Here is a 19,167-nt window from a genome sequence, read left to right on the forward strand (position 1 = left end):
CAAATACCACAGTTGTGCAATACATGGCTTATCCAAACTGCAACATTTCAAACAACATATGACTTTAAAACCCTAGTTCCCCTCAAATTTGCTAAAATTTCTAAATGTACCACCTATAGAATTTTAGATAAACTCTGGAGGATTGAGGTGTTCAGTCCTCTGTGCAATTAAACTCCCAGAGCTAGTTACATATTGATTTGTAACTTGCGCTTTCAAAATGCAACCTATGGTGTTGTGCAAGAAACCAGTTTTACAACGCCGAACTACAAACATGCCATCAAGGTTACTTGAATCACATGACACATTTGTATGGTGCCGGCATGCATTATTATTCCTCAGAATAAAGATGTTGGTAAACATGACACTGAGCATTTCAATTACGACTTTTAAAAGAAAAGTTGAGAGAAAGATTAGATCCATGCAAAGCTTCAGAGATCAGCGTTTACTTATTCTTGTAAAAGGCAGTAATTGACTGATGGCCAATAAAATTTTAGGAGGCTAAGTTTCAAAAGGGTCCCATCACTAAGTCATATCAGCAACGAAAAAGGTTTTAGTTTAAAAATTTTAGAAAAATCTATTTGGCAGAAACTAAACAAGCTGGAAAATATGACGATAAACTCGATGTGCTGATAGCCATCCATTTCTGAATCCATTGGCAATCTAAACACCCCTGCAAGACCTTGAGATGGGCTAATCTTTGCAGTCCAGTAAGCAAATTATGAATACGGTGGTTGACTTTATGCTGGGAGACTGTAAATCTTACATTGTGCAGGGTAAAATAATGAAGAACGCAGCACAGAGCTTAAGAAGAAACTAAAGAAAGAGATCAAATTTAAGGTGTTAATAAAAAAAGATTTTCAAATAACATACAAGCAACTAATACCATAAAGTTGCCCTGCCTTATATTTTACATGATGTCATAGAATCATTGTATAGTAGTTTATAACAACAGGATATAAGGATTCTGATACAGAACTGAGAGGTTAAAATGATCAGGAAAGACTAGGAAGTTTTATTTTTCCTCTCCAACATGTTACTCGATGATAGAAGCAATTAAAATTATGAAAGGGTTTGATAGGGTAGATGTCGACAAGATGTTTTTCACTTGTGGCAGAATGCAAAACTAGGGGTCATAGCTGTAAGAAAGTCACCAATAAATCCAGTAAGGAATTCCTTAATAATTCCAGTAAGGAGGAGTTTATTTATCCAGAGACTGATCAAAATGTGGAACTTCCTGCTACATGGGGCAGAATTTTGCATCCCGTGGGCAGGCATGTGCCCAACCTGACTGGGCATAAAATAGCACGCGATGACATCAAGCGAGTGTCCTGGCTCACGTGATATTTCGGCCGGCGGGAGCGCGAGAAAGTCGGCAGCGCGCCTGCTGACAATTAAGAGACCTATTAAGTCTATTAAAGTAGTAATTAGGAGAGATTTTTTGCTGTCCGTCCAACCTTACGGTTGGCAGGCGGGCGAATCGGCCAGGCGCCCTTTGCATTTTTGAGGAAATCTCATCCATCGGTGGGTTGAGGTTTCTGACATTAATTTAAAAAAAAAATGTTTTGACATCATTTTTATTATGCTCATATGAGTGAGTCCTATGTGGGGGCACTTCTTCAGATTGTCAAAATCTTTATTTTTGATTTTAAAATTCTTCAGCTCCGAGGCAGCTCTCTTACCTTCAGGGAGCTTTCATGGTGCGGACTTCAGCAATCACCCTTCTCCTGCCCCCACCCCAGCAGTGCTGAGCCTTTCACACTGGCTGGCCCTCAATGGGCTATCCAGCATGAAATCGTGGTCGGGGGCCGATCACGGGTGGCGGACCGTTCCCCGGCCACTCCTGGGCCTGCCCGCCGCACCCACCAAATGACATGAAAATCTTGCCCATGGAATGCTTGAGGTGAATAGCTTGGATGCATTCAGGGAAGTTAAATAAGTGCATGAGGACAAGAGAACAAGAAAGATATGCTGAAAGGGCTGGGTGAGATAGGAAGGGGAGAAGGCTCAATGAAGCATAAGCACTGGCATGTACTCATAGAATTGAATAGCCTGTTTCTGTGCTGTGAATTCTACGTAATAAACAGCCAAAAGGAAATTTTATAATTTTTAATTTTAAGATAACTTACATTGTGAAATAAAAAACTTTCCTTTATATATTCAATGGGATTAAGACCATAAGACATAGGGGCAGAAATTAGGCCATTCGGCCCGAGTCTGCTCTGCCATTCAATCATGGCTGATAAGTTTCTCAACCCCGTTCTCCTGCCTTCTCCCCGTAACCTTTGATCCCCTTACCAATCAAGAACCTATCTATCTCAGTCTTAAATACACTCAATGACCTGGCCTCCACAGCCTTCTGTGGCAATGAATTCCATAGATTCACCACTCTCTGGCTAAAGAAGTTTCTCCTCTATGCCTCTATTCTTCCTACCAAAGTGCATGACCTCACACTTCCCCATGTTGTATTCCATCTGCCACTTCTTTGCCCATTCTCCTAACCTGTCCAAATCCTTCTGCAGCCTCCCCACCTCCTCGATATTACCTGTCCCTCCACCTATATGTGCCATCTGCAAACCAGGAGCCAGGATGCCCTCAGTTCCTTCATCTAGGTCATTAATGTATAAAGTGAAAAGTTGTGGTCCCAACACTGACCCCTGCAGAACTCCACCAGTCACCGGCCGCCATCCTGAGAAGGACACCCTTATCCCCACTCTCTGCCTCCTGCCAGACAGCCAATCTTCTATCCATGCTAGTACCTTGCCTCTAACACCATGGGCTCTTATCTTACTGAGCAGCCTCCTGTGCGGCACCTTGTCAAAGGCCTTCTGGAAGTCCAAGTAGATAACATCCATTGGCTCTCCTTTGTCTAACCTGCTCGTTACCTCCTCAAAGAATTCTAACACATTTGTCAGGCATGACCTCCCCTTGATGAAACCATGCTGACTTTGCCCTATTTTACCATGCACTTCCAAGTATTCTGAAATCTCCTCCTTAATAATGGACTCTTTAAAATCTTACCAATGACCGAGGTCAGTTTTATAATTTTATAATCAGGTTCCCTCATTAATGTGTAAACCAAACATTACCTCTCTGTAACTTACCCTTCCCTGCAGAACTATTGCTACAGTGTTCATCTACATTAGAAGTAAAAGTGATCATACATTAAATCTTTATAGCATTTCTTTAAAAGCTCTCAAAAAGACAGTTTGTACAAAAAGGGATTTATAATTGGAACACAATGTCCTTTTTTTTAACATGTTACTTCTGTCACAGCCAGTCGAAAGTAAAATCTAACATAGATTGGTATTGAGCTACCTTTAGCAGTTCATCTTCAGTGGAATCAGGAAATTTCTCATGAAGCGAGTTCTTCAGAACTTTGGCTATGTACCTCATTCCATAACTACACACAGACAAATGGATTAAAACAACGAGAAGGTGAAATATTAACACTGGTATAACAGATTTTCAAATTAAAAAAATGATCAAATAAAAGGCTTTTTTTCAAACATGAAACATGAAGTAAAAAAAAAGTGCTCGTGATGCTGTTTACATGAGTCATTTCATTGAGTTAATAAAAAAAACCCCTCTGCCCTCTACAGGAAGGTGAAATACATTTGCTCAACAAAGGTTAAACCATGAAGTAAAATATGGATGAAAGCAAACTTTATAAAATGTGACCAATACAAGATGGAGTAAATGACAGAACAATTTCCTGTGTGATTACAATCATCATGGTATAAAATACTTTGTTTCCCTGCAGATTATCGAATTGGGAGAACACATTTTCGTTGGAACTAGAGTAAACTCTATTTTAACTATTAGCCACCAACAGTACTACAGAAAGGATGGACCAGTCCAAGTTTTGTGAACAAGGACAACAGCATATTTTGGAAAACTCTAGGATACTGCCCAACTTTGGAGAGAGAAAACTGGGGCTGTATTTTATATGCCCCCACCAGGCGTGTTTTGGGTGGGGAGGCACATAAAATAGGGCAGGTGCCCACCCTCAAAATACAGGGTTTGGACAGATGCCAAAATCAGCAGCCCACCCACCATATTCAAATAAGTAATCAAGGGTCAACTAGGCTTGTTATCAAGCCAATTGACGCTGATAATACGCTCTCCACACGGGAAGGAATGGAGAGGTTTGATCTTCGAAGGATGCCCTTTGCTAGTCAGGGGGGCAGTTCCCCCTTAAGATTGAAACCGCCCCCCCAACTTTCCTACCTACCCGCAGCCTTAAACCCATCCCCTCTCCCACGCACGCCCCCCTTCTGTCCTGTCTGAATCCTCCCTGGCCAAGATTCCAGACTTCCTTGCTCCAGGGATCCATGGGCCTTCTTTCTCTTACTTGTTGCAGTCCCCGAAGCACCCACTGATGCGGTCTTGCCACTGCCAGGTCTGATGGAGCTGCAGGCCAATCTGAGTGACCTGCAGCTAGAGGGCGGGGGCCTCTTCCCCAGTGAGGAGCGGAAGTTCCACTTAGCCCTTGTTCAGCCACCCTGCAGTGCATTATGGCTTTGGGGCATGTCAGCTCCATGCTGACTTTGTTTCGGGAGGGCGGGGTGTTCCGTCTGCTTCTGCACCCCTGCACTCACCTCTCCACCCACCCCCCCCACCCCGACCCAAACTATTATTTAGCCCCTGGTCTCTGCATTCAGAATTCTGGAGTCCTTAATAGGTTTATCTATCTGCACTCGTACTTTAAAGAAATTACATATTGAAGGGGTAGGTTCACTTATTCGTTCGCAACTTCAGAGTTTTTTCATTTTGTATTTTCTCCTATTCCTTTATTCCCCCAAAATGCATTGACTCATGCATCTAAAATAAATTGAATTCACCCATTCAACTAACACATATCATCCTGAGCTATTTACAATACTCCTGGTTGTTTGCTGAACTCCCTACATTTGCAGTGTCAGAACATTTCAAGAGTTTGCTCCTTATACACAAGTACATATCTTCGTCATGTATAGGGAATAAAAGAACCCAGTGCTGATCCTTGTGGTATAAGCTGTTTTCAACCCTTCTCCCATCTGAGCAGCACCCATTTACACTAATTCATTAAGATAAAAGCACGATGAAGAGTCATACAGACTCGAAACGTTAACTCTGTCTTCCTCTCCACAGATGCTGTCAGACCTGCTGAGCTTTTCCAGCTATTTTTGTTTTTATTGTACTCTAATTCATTGTTTTTTGTCAGTCAACCAATTCTCTATCCATGCTGCCATATTTCCCAGTGCCTAAACCTTTCTCAATAAGCCTCTTGTTAGATAGACCATTGAATCTATTCTGAAAATCTCCACAGATTATTTGCATTTACGTATGCAGTCGGTCACTTCTTCAAAATGCTATTAAGTGGGACAAACATGACCAGCCTGATCAAATTCGTCCTGGTGTGTCATTGATTAATTCATGCATTTCTAAACATTTGCATGAATACTTGATGACAAACACCTGGAGACTACCACTGTAGTTTAATCATTGGTGTTAGAGGTCTGTTACAAAAATAACACTCCATATACACCCAGCGTTTCCCATCGTTACTATTAAAAAGCGAAGGACACATAAACCAGAGTCATACATTGGAATTTTATTTTAAAATTAGGTCGGCATTTACTCACAATATTCCAGAAAGCTATTTTGATAATATGTGCTGTTATTGTTTATTACCACATTTGTTTGGAAGGCGAGAATGGAGAAGCAGCAAAAAGGGAAGTCAGGTCAGCAGTAAGATCAGCATACAACCCACATTCCTCTTAAGCACTGCTGTTAGGGACAAGATCAACCTTTCTTTTTATGGAGTAGGAAAATAACCTGAACAAAGTGCCTCTAATCAGCTTATACGTTTCCCATTCTTTGGCTGCTTCAACTCAAACACACAACCATCCAACACAAATAAATGCCTGCAGAAAATCAAATATATCACTCCGGTGTTTGCTTTTACTTAAAAAAACAGGGTTTGTATTTGATGCTCACTGATTCGCAGTGTGATATAACATGTACAAATTAACCTTAGGATTTACACCAAATGATTAGCAGCAAAGATTCTATGACAGCCGTAATCACTGAATTCAGAATCAAAAGATATAGTCGCCGGCACGTAGCAATTAACTCAAGTCACAACTTAATACACAAGATAAGATAGAAATTGGTTTAAGCCAAATTTTGGATGCAGGATGGGTGCCACGCTTGGAGTGCATGCCCAAACATGTAGATATGACTAAGGCCCCAGCCCTTTCCTGATTAATTTAAATAAAATACTTAGGCACCATTTGCAGGCAACTCTCATGATGAGGGCTGTCAATATTGTGCATTGCTGATGCCACTTAATGGCAGCCTGCATCTCTTAAAGGGGAGGTGCATTTTGGTTGCAGGAAACTGAGGCTAACATTTGTCGATAAAGGCAGATAGAGAAGTTGCAAGAGCACCTCATTTTCCGACATCCTGATTCACACATGGGACCCCTATTAAGATATTTTAATAATGCCTGCATTTATTTCAGGTGACCACCAGGGCCATGACGCAAAAGCCCAATATGCTGTCAGGTGCAATTCTAAGGTGGGTTGTCATTGAAAATTTGTCATGCCTGTTTTGAGCTAAGTAAATGAGTCAATACCCCAATATCTCTAAATTTGAAATAGATTTTTCACTTTAACTATTTGGAAACTTTGACTACAACAGATTCAATCCGGAAAGAAATGTTAATCCCACTATAGGGGTTGAGAAAGGTGTCTGTGTACAACATTAATAAAAAAAAAGCTAATATCATGGCAACACAAATGCAGATGGAAATGTCATCAGGACTTTTCTTATTTGCATAGAACAAGTTTTGCAATGTCACAGATTGGAAGTTTTCATTGCGTTCTAAACAAAATCGGTGCCTGATAAGTGGAAATGCTGTAAAAAAAATTTGTTTGAAATCCAATGATAGCTGCAACATACAAAAAGCCAAATCAATGTTTAATTTTTAAAATTTATTTGTGGGATTTGGGCATCACTGGCTAGGTCAGCATTTATTCCCTGTCCCTAATTGCCCTAGAGAAGGTGGCGGTGAGCTGCCTTCTCAATCGCTGCAGAGCTCTGTGGCTTAGCTGCACCCACAGTGCTGTTAGGAAGGCAGGATTTTGACCCGGTGACAGTGAAGGAACAGCGATATGTTTCCAAGCCAGGATGGTGACTGGCTTGGAGGGGAACTTGCAGGTGGTGATGTTCCTGTGTATCTGGTGCCCTTGTCCTCCTAGATGGTAGCAGTCATGGGTTTGGAAGGTGATGCCGAAGGAGTCTTGGTGAGTTTATTGGCACAAACATACTGATAATGTACAAATATAAATTACGAAGATAAATTCTTGAATTAATTCGAGCTTTGATAAGTTTAAAATTAAATTGCTTCCATTTCCGATTTTACTTTACTTGACTCATTTACTTAGCTCAAAACAGGCATGACAAATTTTCAATGACAACCCACCTTAGATGTGCACCTGACAGCATATTGGGCTTTTGTGTCATGGCCCTGGTGGTCACCTGAAATAAATGCAGGCATTATTTTCCATTTTCCGATTCTGAATCCATCTGCCATATTTAACAGTGGAATGTGTGTCTAATTGGATAGCTTGTTCAAAGAACTTGCATAGGCATGGTGGGCTGAACGACCTTCATGTGGGCTCTATAATTCTATGATATTTGCTACTTACGGAATGGTATCCAAAGATGTGCTAATTGACATGAGAACTTTATCAGTGACGGCCTGCAGGTTGTGCATGGAGGATTCCAGTCTTGTCTTCACTTCTGCATGTGACAAGGCCTGCTCTGTTGTTACATCATATGGCAGTTTACTACAAACACAAAATAATTTAATATTGCCTCAGGTATGCAATTCATAACATCCGTTTTGAACAAAAACTCCAGTAAAAAGATCATAAAAAGAGGAAACTGAATTTCTCATATTTGAGCATGGAATTCCCAGTTATTTGAACAAAGTTATTTACCCATTACAAGTTGGGAGCAATGGACGAAAGAGGTGGGAGTGATGTGGAATACAGATTCTTGAAACGCATGGGACAAAATTTTCATTCTGACATGGGGCGGGAATGGAGGCAGGCAGACATGGAATTTTCCAACTCCAGCCAGTGCATTGATTCTCCATCATGGGCCCAACTCTTGGCTATTCCCCTAGAGGCCGGATCAGTGGGGAACAACTATCCTCCTGCAAGTAATGGACGGTTTAAGTCAATTATAAGGCCACTTAAGGCCATTTTCCATTTTACAGTCAGCCCTATCACCCGCTCCAGGACATTAGGAGCATGGCATATGTCTGGAGGTGGCCTCCTGGTGGCAGGCTTGGGGGGTGGTGGGGTGAGCTCCAGGATCACTTTGAGGTCTCCCTGTAGCCACCACCCTTACCTGGCTACAGCTTCAGCTACCCTGTTGAGGGATTTCCCTCCACAATGGTGGAGCCAGCAGCTGTAGCCACTTTCAACTTCAAATGAAGTGCTGAAAGGATGCCTCAAGATGGCAATGGCAGGCTGCAGCTCCTTCGGTGCTGCAGAGTGTCCTATTGGCCCTCCAGCTTCAAGAGTTTATTTGCTGTCCTTAATTGGACAGCGAGCGCACCCTCTGGCCACTAATTGCCCAATCCAGCAGAGATTGCTGTAGGGTTACTGCCCAATCCAGCAGAGATTGCTGTAGGGTTACTGCCCAATCCAGCAGAGACTGCTGTAGGGTTACTGCCCAATCCAGCAGAGATTGCTGTAGGGTTACTACTCCTGATGCAGTGTGGGTCAGGACCCACATTCGGTCCCAACATAGGGGTCTTGACCCAAACCATATAATCCTGCCCATGGTTTTCCATTCCCACCTGCCTAAAATCCCAGTTCTTTTTAAAGAAGGCAGATAAAGTTACATGAGGACATCCTCTTTTTTTTAAAAAAAAGTTTGCTTACTCTAGGAATTAATCACAAAAGTTAAAAAAAAACAATTTTGTAAAAAACTAGAAAATTACTTTTTTCTGACAAAAATGATAAAAGCAAAAGGTTCTATCACATTAACCTCGTGTATTAAAAAAATCTATTTCGGTGCCATGCAATACAGAACACTAATGCACAGGAAACTCTTCTCAGCTACGATCCGGGGATAAGAAAGGTGAGAAAGTTGGTATATAACAGACAAAAAGAAGAAAGGATAACATACTCAAGAAGAAGGCGTTTTCCTTTATCACTATGCACATACCAAGATTAAACTCCCTTGAAAGATTATTTGAAGTGAGAAGGGCCTCTCTCTTCTATTTCTACTCCAGTACCCTGCAAATACTAATATAAAAGACAGGACAAGAGTCCTTGGGAATGTAAGAGAGTGTCCACAGAAAAGAGTTTCTATTAATAACAGTAACTGAAGTCTGTTAGCAGGTCAACAAACACAAAAATAAAGAAGGAACAGTCAAGGCACAGGGCCCACAGCATGGTACACCTGACCTCTGGTGGACAGGAATCTGATGATCTTGTTGCTGTGGCCCTGGTTAACTTACGCTTCGCCAAGCGTTTGTGACATCACACAATACCCACTTTAGTATCAACTAAGAATGAATGACCTATAATTTCATGAAATTACACTAGTCTCCAATTTTGAAGTTGGATTTGCTATCCTTCAGTGTTATCACATAACTTTATCCTTTCTAATCTGCCTTTTTTTTTGAGGCTTTCCTATATTCTATATATTTTCTGGCTTTCATTATCTACACTATAAACACCAAACACATTGATTTTCAAATTTTATCTCCATGTACACATTGAAAATAACATTATAGCAAGTTTTACATATAGTACTAAATTGTAATAGCCATTAATTCGCCTCTAATTTAGTTATTGCTCAACAGTGCCCTCCTATTTGGTAAGGTAAGTGTCAAACATATTGAAATCTGCTAATTTCTAGGTCTGGATTTCTGCTTCATACCATCTCATTAGGAATTCCACAAATGGAAATAAATGAGAATGCTTTTCATTGGGTTGTGTTTTCACCTGGTTTCTGGTGCATGTTTCTTTGAAATGTTGGTCTTATGAAACGGGGGCTAATTCTGGGAATTTAGCAGGTCCCTTTTACTGTCAGTCACTCATACTGAACAGTATAGAGGCCTCAACTGCACACGTTAGAAACTTGTTTGCTAACATTGAAGTATCACCATTGTCAGCATTATAGCAATGCAACATTAAATTCAAAGAAAATGTATCTCGGTATAGTGTCAGTCTAAATAAACATTAGACCAACCTCTCCTGATCAGAGGGTAGGTCATTTATAGGTAAAAGCTCTAAGCTTTTGAATTCTAAGGCTATCAGTTGAGCCTTCGCTTCTGAGTTGGATTAGCTTTTCGGCCAGATAATTGGATGGAACATAATAGCAAAACGAATTAATATGGGAGATGGAGGAAGAAGGGGTGTGGGAAGTTGATGGAGTCAAGCTTTCATTCTCCTGCTGAGGGGAAATTCTTCGAGCGTGGCAGAAATTTTATTTAAAAAAAAGCCATTTCTCCAGCTTGCATTTTTTTTCTTACGTTTCCTTCAGTATATTTTTATTCTTTGAGATGTGGGCATCGCTGGCAAGGCCAGCATTTGTTGTCCTTCAACTGAGTGGCTAGCTTGGTCATTTCAGAGGGCAGTTAAAAGTCAACCACATTGCTGTGGGTTGGGTGTCACATGTAGGCCAGACCAGATGAGGACAGCAGATTTCCTTCCATAGAGGGCATTAGTGACAAATTATTACTTTAAAGATGCTCATTGTAAGGTAATACTAGGGATGAGTGACTTGCTAGTTACGGGAATACACTTGAGAAAATGGGACTATTAGAATAAAGATCAAGGCAATTTAAGGTTTAATTTTACTTTTTTAATTCATTTACAGGATGTGGGTGTCACTGGCTAGGCCAGCATTTATTGCCCATCCCTAACTGCCCTTGAGAAAGTGGTGGTGAGCTGTCTTCTTGAACCACTATATTACTATTACTAACTCAGTTCATATTGGATTAATTAAACTCCCCTGTTATAACTACTCCATAGTTAGTGCATCTCTAATTTCCCTGCAAATTTATTCCTCCATATCTTTCCCCACACACAGACTGCATTCCACATTACTGTGGATCTGGAGTCACATGTAGGCCAGGAACGAACCAGATGGGTGTTTACGACAATGACAATGGTATCATGGTCATCATTAAACTTTTAATTCCAGATTTTTATTGAATTCATCATGGTGGGATTCGAACCCAGGTCCCCAGAGAATTACCCCGGGTCTCTGAATTGCCAGTCCAGTGACTATGCCACCGCCTCTGCCACTATTTCTAATGGTGGGTCAGTAATTAGATGCTGTAAATCTAAGAACATCATTAAAAGATTGAAGAGAAAGGATGCAAGATCATGAACTGACCTACAGAATCAGTGATGGAAATAGAATCCATAACAACATTGTAAAGGGGTTTGGATAATTTCTTTTCCCCACAAATAATAAGGATGTAGAGAAAAGGCAGAGAACACAATAAATCGATACCTCTTTCAGAGAGTTAACATAGGTGTGATGGGTTACATGACCACCTTCTGTGCTGTAAAAATTGTTATATTAAAATACAATGCTAAAAAAAGTGAACATGCAGAGTTACTGATTATTAATTTGCCAATAATATTACTAACCTGGCTTCACCAGTTTGCATCTCCATCTGATTCACCCATGTCTTGTACACTTCTACTGGGCTTGTATTTATAGTGAGTGTTTTATCCTCCATAATTTCTTTCACTACAGGAGAAAGCAACTGTCTGAGTGCATTCTGTCCACGTGCACCACGGTTAAAGGTGACCACCATCTTAATGACTGTGGGGTTTCCAGTGACGATCTCTTGAACCTGGTCCACTTTAGACCTGCATATAGTAAATGTAAGATAAAGCACGAGTAACATTAAGGAGCTATAATTCACCTCTTCGCCAAAGAAAGACGACTAGGTACATTTTCAGAACTGTGTAGTTAAAGCTTATGTTTCAGAATTTTTATTTTTAAGTGATAAAAGTTTAATTACATTTCACAATAGTTACGTATTCAATAAAAAACGTGTTAAGTGATGCTGAGCTATTTCAGTTTGCCTTTGGCTAAATGATATAGCTGAAGCGATTAAGAATTCATATTTTGCAATACAATATACACATCTACCACTCACCTCATTCATATGCTTGAAAATTCATGAGACACCAATTGATAGCCATTCTCCCTCCTTTATTTAATTTAAAGAAATATTCTACTGAATTTTTCCATATCCCTTAAAAAATTAATCATGAGAATAACTGTTGCTGATGTATATCTTACCTGCTGTTAGCGTATTCCGCTTTGCAATGCTAGGTAGAAATAGCATGAGAGCACTCATTTTGTATAACGCTCATTTTATATTCAGGATACTTCAACTGGGTATAAACTTTGTTAAATGATCCATTGATCAAAGCTACACTGTTGGTGTCTTTCGTCACTTTTTGTTTCTGTTTCAAGCTACTGATTTCAGGCTGTCTGGAAGCACACATTTTTATAAGCCTCCCTCTCTCATGTGATATCATTAAATTCGGCTCTAGAGTCATCATGAACATATGTGTTCTAGGCTCACTGTTTCTTTGCAAGGGAAGTTTTATACAGGGGGAAAGGCTCACAGCCAAAACAACTTAAAACTTTAAATCAGTTTGTCTGATCAAATGGGTCAAGAGCTAAATGCATTGGATGATGTGGTGGAGGGACAATACTGGGACCAGTTCAATCCCTGGCCTGTGCAGTGTTAGTGAAAACTTCTGCTAGGGTAATGGTGGAACGTTTACAAATGTGCTCAATGTTTTGCAGATTAGGGAAGAGGGAAGTAAGGAGAAACAAAACTAAGACAGGGGGAAAATAAGCAAGACTTCCTGCTTGTTGTCCAGCTACCACTGATAGTTGAAAATTCTTCTGCCACACATTGCCTACACTTGCAAGTCAACAGCCAGTTCAATGCAGCGCAACAGGGCTGCCAACACCTGTGAAATCACACCCAAACACAAATGCTTGTTTTCAGCAGAGCAAATAAGGGGAAAAACTCGCTAGCCAACATACTTGATTTCCTCCTCCAATGCAGTTTTAAAGAGTTTTAGCAGCAGATATTCTTCTCTCTGGTTTGACGCATAGTTGTACAAGGAGAAGATGACAGTATCCATAAATTTAGTTGATTTGTTTTGAGGCATCTGGAAGATCAATTTGGCCAAATAGGTTGGATTTGTCTGGGAGAGAAAACAGAAACATTGCCTCATCAGGTTAGCTTATGTACAACTTATATTTTATAATGGCATTATGAATCTTTTAAAAAAAAAGATTATAATACAACATATTCTTCTGAATTTTCCTCTTGGTCGTACGCACAAACTCATTATGAGGGAGGACAATAATCTACTTCCAAGCTGCTGCTCTCACCCTAAGCCTGACACTGAAGGGTGCTCAAGAAGTACTGGTGCCATTCGCCAATTGTTCTCATGTAGAAATGCCAATGCACTGCCCAACCAAACTATGTTTGAGACTAAAAGAGGAGATTTTGCAATCAAAATGAACCAGGTGAAATGATGAGGTTTTAATTCAATGAGAAGTACTTTTACTCTCTTCTTGCCTCTGGGCAATACTCTTTCAAGCATGCTCGAGTGGCAGACTCCATAATTGCATTCCATATACCTCCAAGTTGGCCAATAGATCTTCCTATCTATTTGGTGGCACCCGCTAAAATAATACAGTTCAAATATGAGGGAAGCCAGAAAAATAAAATGGAAGCCAAGAGCAGAATTTGAACCTGAATTATTTTAATGGAAATGTTGATACTGTAGAACTACTGAAAAATGTGCATAATTTTAACAAGGTGGCTAAATACGTTATGCAGTATTCTGACGCAACATTATGGCTGCCATACAGAATGGGAGCAGTATTAGAATCTGTTGTGCTGTGTGACATCTGCATGTTTTGTTTGGTGTGACTCATTCCACAGCTTACCAGGTTACAGCTGGCAATTGCTGTCATGAAGCAACAGCATATGGATGTTTAAGTATTTCCCTTACCCCTCCACCAACTGCTCGGGTCTTCCAGGTAAAGTCATTCAGCCGAGTGACAAAAATAAGCTCAGCATCCCACGTTCCTGAGATAACTAATCACATGTTGGCATTAACTACAAGTGATAATGACGATGAACTAGCATATTTTATGCTCAACAAACCGTAACAGGGCTACAAAATCCATTTTTAAAATCAACATTCAATAGGCTGTTATTGCCCAAGGTATTAATCATCTGGGTATGAAAGTCATCAGTATTCAACATGGCATGGGGCCAAATTTCTGCATTAACTGATATAGCAAAACAAAACAATCCACAAGGAAGCTCTCACTTACACGCACACATAAAGGTGTGACCCACTTGTTACAGGAAATGTAAAAATCATAAGACTTTAAAAACGTTTTCTAGATGTTACTACCTGAAGCAGGTAGAAAAGGTGCTGATATGCTTCCAGTTTTTTCCTATTTTCTTTGCTGAGTGATTTTAGCCCTTGCTTGTCACTCGAAATTACTTCCACGGCCTGGCCCTTGTTCTTCTTATCCATTTTCTTGCTGTGGGAAATCACATCCTATTGGGGGAATGGGAAAAACTTTAGATATGTGATTTGCTTTCTCAGATGGGACTCCACACCAAACTGGGCACCGTTATGATCCCAACTGATGTTACTACTGGACAAGTCGGATCCCAGGGTGGAACCCAGCTTGATAGATCCTAACTTTTATTTTTCATTTAGAAAAGTGGAGAGTAGCTACTGAACAGAGTCACAGGAGTCAGCTGATGAACTTTTAACAAAAGAATAAAACATTTATTAAACAAGAAAAGATGAACGATATTACAATATCCTTCACCCACAACGATATCTTAACAACATTTTACAGATTCATAAGGATAACACAAGTTACAAAATCTATCTTATACTGCCATGTTCACAATAAGTACACAGCCCATGTAAACCAATAAGCGACTTGTGGTCAGGCACACCACTCTCTGAAACCAAGTGACAGATGCCACCCCAAACAGATGCTATGGATCCCTCATCAGCTCCCCCCAGACGCTTGTCACACCGTAAGCCAACCAGACTCACCGAACTCCGTCTTTCACACGTGGGTTTCTAATCTCTACTCTTGAAGAACCCGCTTTGGAATCTTCTCCCAAATGACACTCTCTCAGATATCTTCCAGAAGGGTCCACTTCCAGGGTTTCAAACTCTCCTTCCAATGTTCCTCTTCCCTGGTTCGCCAAGTGCATTCAAGCTTTGCCTTCCAAGCACTCTCTCTCAGATACTCAGCCATGTCAAACCACCACCACAGCTTCCACCGCCTTCGTCTCCATGCTCACTTCTTTGGGCAGGAGTCCTCTCCCCATTCAACGGATCCTTTTACCTACCTCCAATATTCTCCCTCCACCTGGACCCCTTCCTCTGGATTCTTACCTTCTCTTGATCTTTTCATTGAGAACTGTCGGCGTGACATTGGTCGTCTCAATTTCTCTGCTCCTCTCACCCATTCTAACCTGTCTCTCTCTGAACTTGTTGCACTCCGTTCTCTCAGGTCCAACCCTGACATTGTCATCAAACCTGCTGACAAGAGTGGTGCTGTGTTGTCTGGCGCACTGACCTCTACCTCGCAGAGGCTGAGCGTCAACTCGCAGACACTTCCTCCTACCTCTCCCTGGACCATGACCCCACCACTGAACATCAAGCCATTGTTTCCAGGACTGTCACTGACTTCATCTCCTTCCACAAATCTTCCTTCCACATCTTCAAACCTGATAGTCTCTCAACCTCGGACGGCCCGCTTCTACCTCCTACCCAAAATCCACAAACAGGACTGTCCCGGCAGACCGATCGTGTCAGCCTGTTCCTGCCCCACGGAACTCATTTCTCGCTATCTTGACTCCCTTCTCTCTCCCCTTGTCCAGTCCCTTCCCACCTACATCCGTGATTCCTCTGACACCCTGGATCACGTTAACAATTTCCAGTTCCCTGGCCCCAACCGCCTCCTCTTCACCATGGACGTCTAATCCCTCTACAACTCCATCCCTCACCGGGATGGTTTGGTGGCTCTCCGCTTCTTCCTCGAACAGAGGCCCGAACAATCCCCATCCGCCACTACTCTCCTCCGTCTGGCTGAACTTGTTTCTCCTTTAACTCCTCTCACTTCTTCTAAATAAAAGGTGTGGCTATGGGTACCCGTATGGGCCCCAGCTATGCCTGTCTCTTTATGGGGTATGTGGAACATTCCTTGTTCCAGTCCTACTCCGGCTCCCTCCCACAACTCTTTCTCCGGTACATCGATGATTACTTCGGTGCTGCTTCATGCTCTCATCGGGACCTGGAAAAATTTATTAATTTTGTTTCCAATTTCTACCCCTCCATCATTTTCACATGGTCCATCTCTGACACTTCCCTTCCCTTCCTTGACCTCTCTGTCTCAATTTCTGGTGATAGACTGTCCACCAATATCCATTACAAGCCTACCGACTCCCACAGCTACCTCGACTACAGCTCCTCACACCCCGCTTCCTGTAACGACTCCATCCCATTCTCTCAGTTCCTTCGCCTCCGTCGCATCTGTTCTGATGATGCCACTTTCAAAAACAGTTCCTCTGACATGTTCTCCTTCTTCCTTAACCGAGGTTTTCCACCCACGGTGGTTGACAGGGCCCTCAACCCTGTCCGGCCCATCTCTCGCGCATCTGCCCTCACACCTTCTCCTCCCTCCCAGAAACATGATAGGGTCCCCCTTGTCCTTACTTATCACCCCACCAGCCTCCGCATTCAAAGGATCATCCTCCGCCATTTCCGCCAACTCCAGCATGATTCCACCACCAAACACATCTTCCCTTCACCCCCCCGGCGGCATTCCGTAGGGATCATTCCCTCCGTGACACCCTGGTCCACTCCTCCATCACCCCCTACTCCTCAACCCTCTCCCACGGCACCTTCCCATGCAACCGCAGAAGATGCAACACCTGCCCCTTCACTTCCCCTCTCCTCACCGTCCAAGGGCCCAAACACTCTTCAAGTGAAGCAGCATTTCACTTGCACTTCCCTCAACTTATTCATTGCTCCCAATGCGATTTCCTCTACATTGGAGAGACCAAACGCAGGCTGGGTGACCGCTTTGTAGAACACCTTCGGTCTGTCCACAAGCATTACCCAGACCTCCCTGTCGCTTGCCATTTCAACACTCCACCCTGCTCTCATGCCCACATGTCCGTCCTTAGCTTGCTGCATTGTTTCAGTGAAGCTCAAGGCAAACTGGAGGAACAGCACCTCATCTTCCGACTAGGCACTTTACAGCCTTCCGGACTGAATATTGAATTGAACAATTTTAGATCATGAACTCTCTCCTCCATCTCCACCCCCCCTTCCGTTTTTCCCCCCTCCTTTTTGTTTCTTCCAATAATTTATATAGATTTTTCTTTTCCCACCTATTTCCATTATTTTTAAATGTATTTCTATCCATTGTTTTATCTCTACCTTTTAGCCTTTTTAGATTCCTTCACCCCACCCCACCCCCACTAGGGCTATCTGTACCTTGCTTGTCCTGCTTTCTACCCTTAATTAGCACATTCCTTTAGATAATATCACCACCTTCAACACTTCTTTATCCTTTTGTCTGTGACATCTTTTGGTTATCTCCACCTATCACTGGCCCTCTACCTAGCTCTTCTTGTCCCAACCCCTCCCCCCCTCCCTCCCTTAAACCAGCTTATATTTCACCCCTTTTCTATTTTTACTTAGTTCTGTTGAAGGGTTAAGAGGACTCGAAACGTCAACTGTACTCCTCTCCACTGATGCTGCCAGACCTGCTGAGTTTTTCCAGGTATTTTTGTTTTTGTTTTGGATTTCCAGCATCCGCAGTTCTTCGCTTTTACCACAGCTTCAGATGCCCATTGTGAGGAATCATGAACCTTTGGCTGTCTTCTTAGATCTTCTGGCTTCTTGCAAGTCTATTTTGCTTTACATCTGCTTCCTGCAGCTTTATCCTTTTAAGCTTGGAGTTTCCCTGTGCTCCTCACTCTTAACTTCACTTAACAGGACCTTTTTCAGGCTCCTATTCTTCCTTTGACTAGAAGGTTCTTGGGGCCTTTCTCCTGTTCTATCCCTGGTTTTGGCTTCTTCTTTAGTTTTGGACTTGCTTTCTGTCCCTCTCCTATGCTGTTTCTACTAGCAACTCCTTCCAATTGAACTGAAACCACTTTTCTGTTTTGCTCCAACACTGTGGGTCCCTCTCTCTGGACCCCTCTTACTAGGCAACAGCACAGTTTTCCTACCTTATGTTTGTTTTAACATCCCTTCAAAAGTCATGAAACCTCATTAAAGTGCAGGCATCTTTTGAAGCGAAAGCAAAACTCAAGTTCCCCCCTTTCTTAACACAAATACAGAAATACAAATTAAACCTAAAACTCATTCCTAACACCCACAAATACAGATATAACTTAAGCTATCTCTAGTTCCCGACAGCACACAGCTGCTCAGAAACAGCTGACCATTCTGTAGAATTAATATTTCTTGCCCCATCAGCTCTTCCAAAGGGTAATACAACCACTTTCTTCCTGAGGCATCTGGTACCTCAAAATTCTAGGCTTTAAAAATTATACAGAACTGTGATCGAGTCATCAACTTTTCAGGAAGCTACATAGTGAACAGTTGGGCGGCGGGGTAGGGGAAGAGAGGGTGAGATGGAGAGAAGATGGGTAATAAGGTATCGAGTGGGATGGGATCGTGAGGATGAGCAAGGTTGGGGGGGGAAGGGAGGGGGTAGGAGAAAGGATGGGAGTGAATGAAAGGGTCGGTTTTGGAAGTATACAGAAAGGGAAACAGACCTGTAGCGTTATCCTGTTTTTCACCAGAAGCCCAATTTTAATGTCCATCAGGTTGAGATCCTTCTCGAGTTGCTGATTGGATCGGATTTTGGTGACAACTTCTTCCCTCATCCTTGTAACTTCCAGCTCCTCTTGAAAGTCCAGGTCACTGTGATCCAGCAGGTGAACAAATTTACGCACAACATTCAATGGGGGCTCTCCTGCACTGACTAAAGAGGAAAAACAAACACAGGACTAGAAAGTAGGGTATTTGTGTATTG

General features: G+C 42.0%; 1 protein-coding gene across 1 annotated transcript in view; it reads right to left on the bottom strand.

The window, feature by feature from the left end:
• Window positions 1-19,167, bottom strand: part of iqgap2 (IQ motif containing GTPase activating protein 2) — a 369,497-nt gene that overhangs the window by 77,428 nt on the left and 272,902 nt on the right. The window contains exons 23-28 of the mRNA XM_078563474.1: window positions 18,908-19,116; window positions 14,493-14,642; window positions 13,099-13,262; window positions 11,673-11,897; window positions 7,695-7,835; window positions 3,316-3,400 (exon numbers count right to left, since the gene is read on the bottom strand). Of these exons, the coding sequence (XP_078419600.1) occupies window positions 3,316-3,400; window positions 7,695-7,835; window positions 11,673-11,897; window positions 13,099-13,262; window positions 14,493-14,642; window positions 18,908-19,116 (974 nt within the window). The remainder of the gene's footprint in view (window positions 1-3,315; window positions 3,401-7,694; window positions 7,836-11,672; window positions 11,898-13,098; window positions 13,263-14,492; window positions 14,643-18,907; window positions 19,117-19,167) is intronic.

Source organism: Cetorhinus maximus, chromosome 2, assembly GCF_964194155.1.
Source record: "Cetorhinus maximus chromosome 2, sCetMax3.hap1.1, whole genome shotgun sequence".
NCBI lineage: Eukaryota > Metazoa > Chordata > Chondrichthyes > Lamniformes > Cetorhinidae > Cetorhinus > Cetorhinus maximus.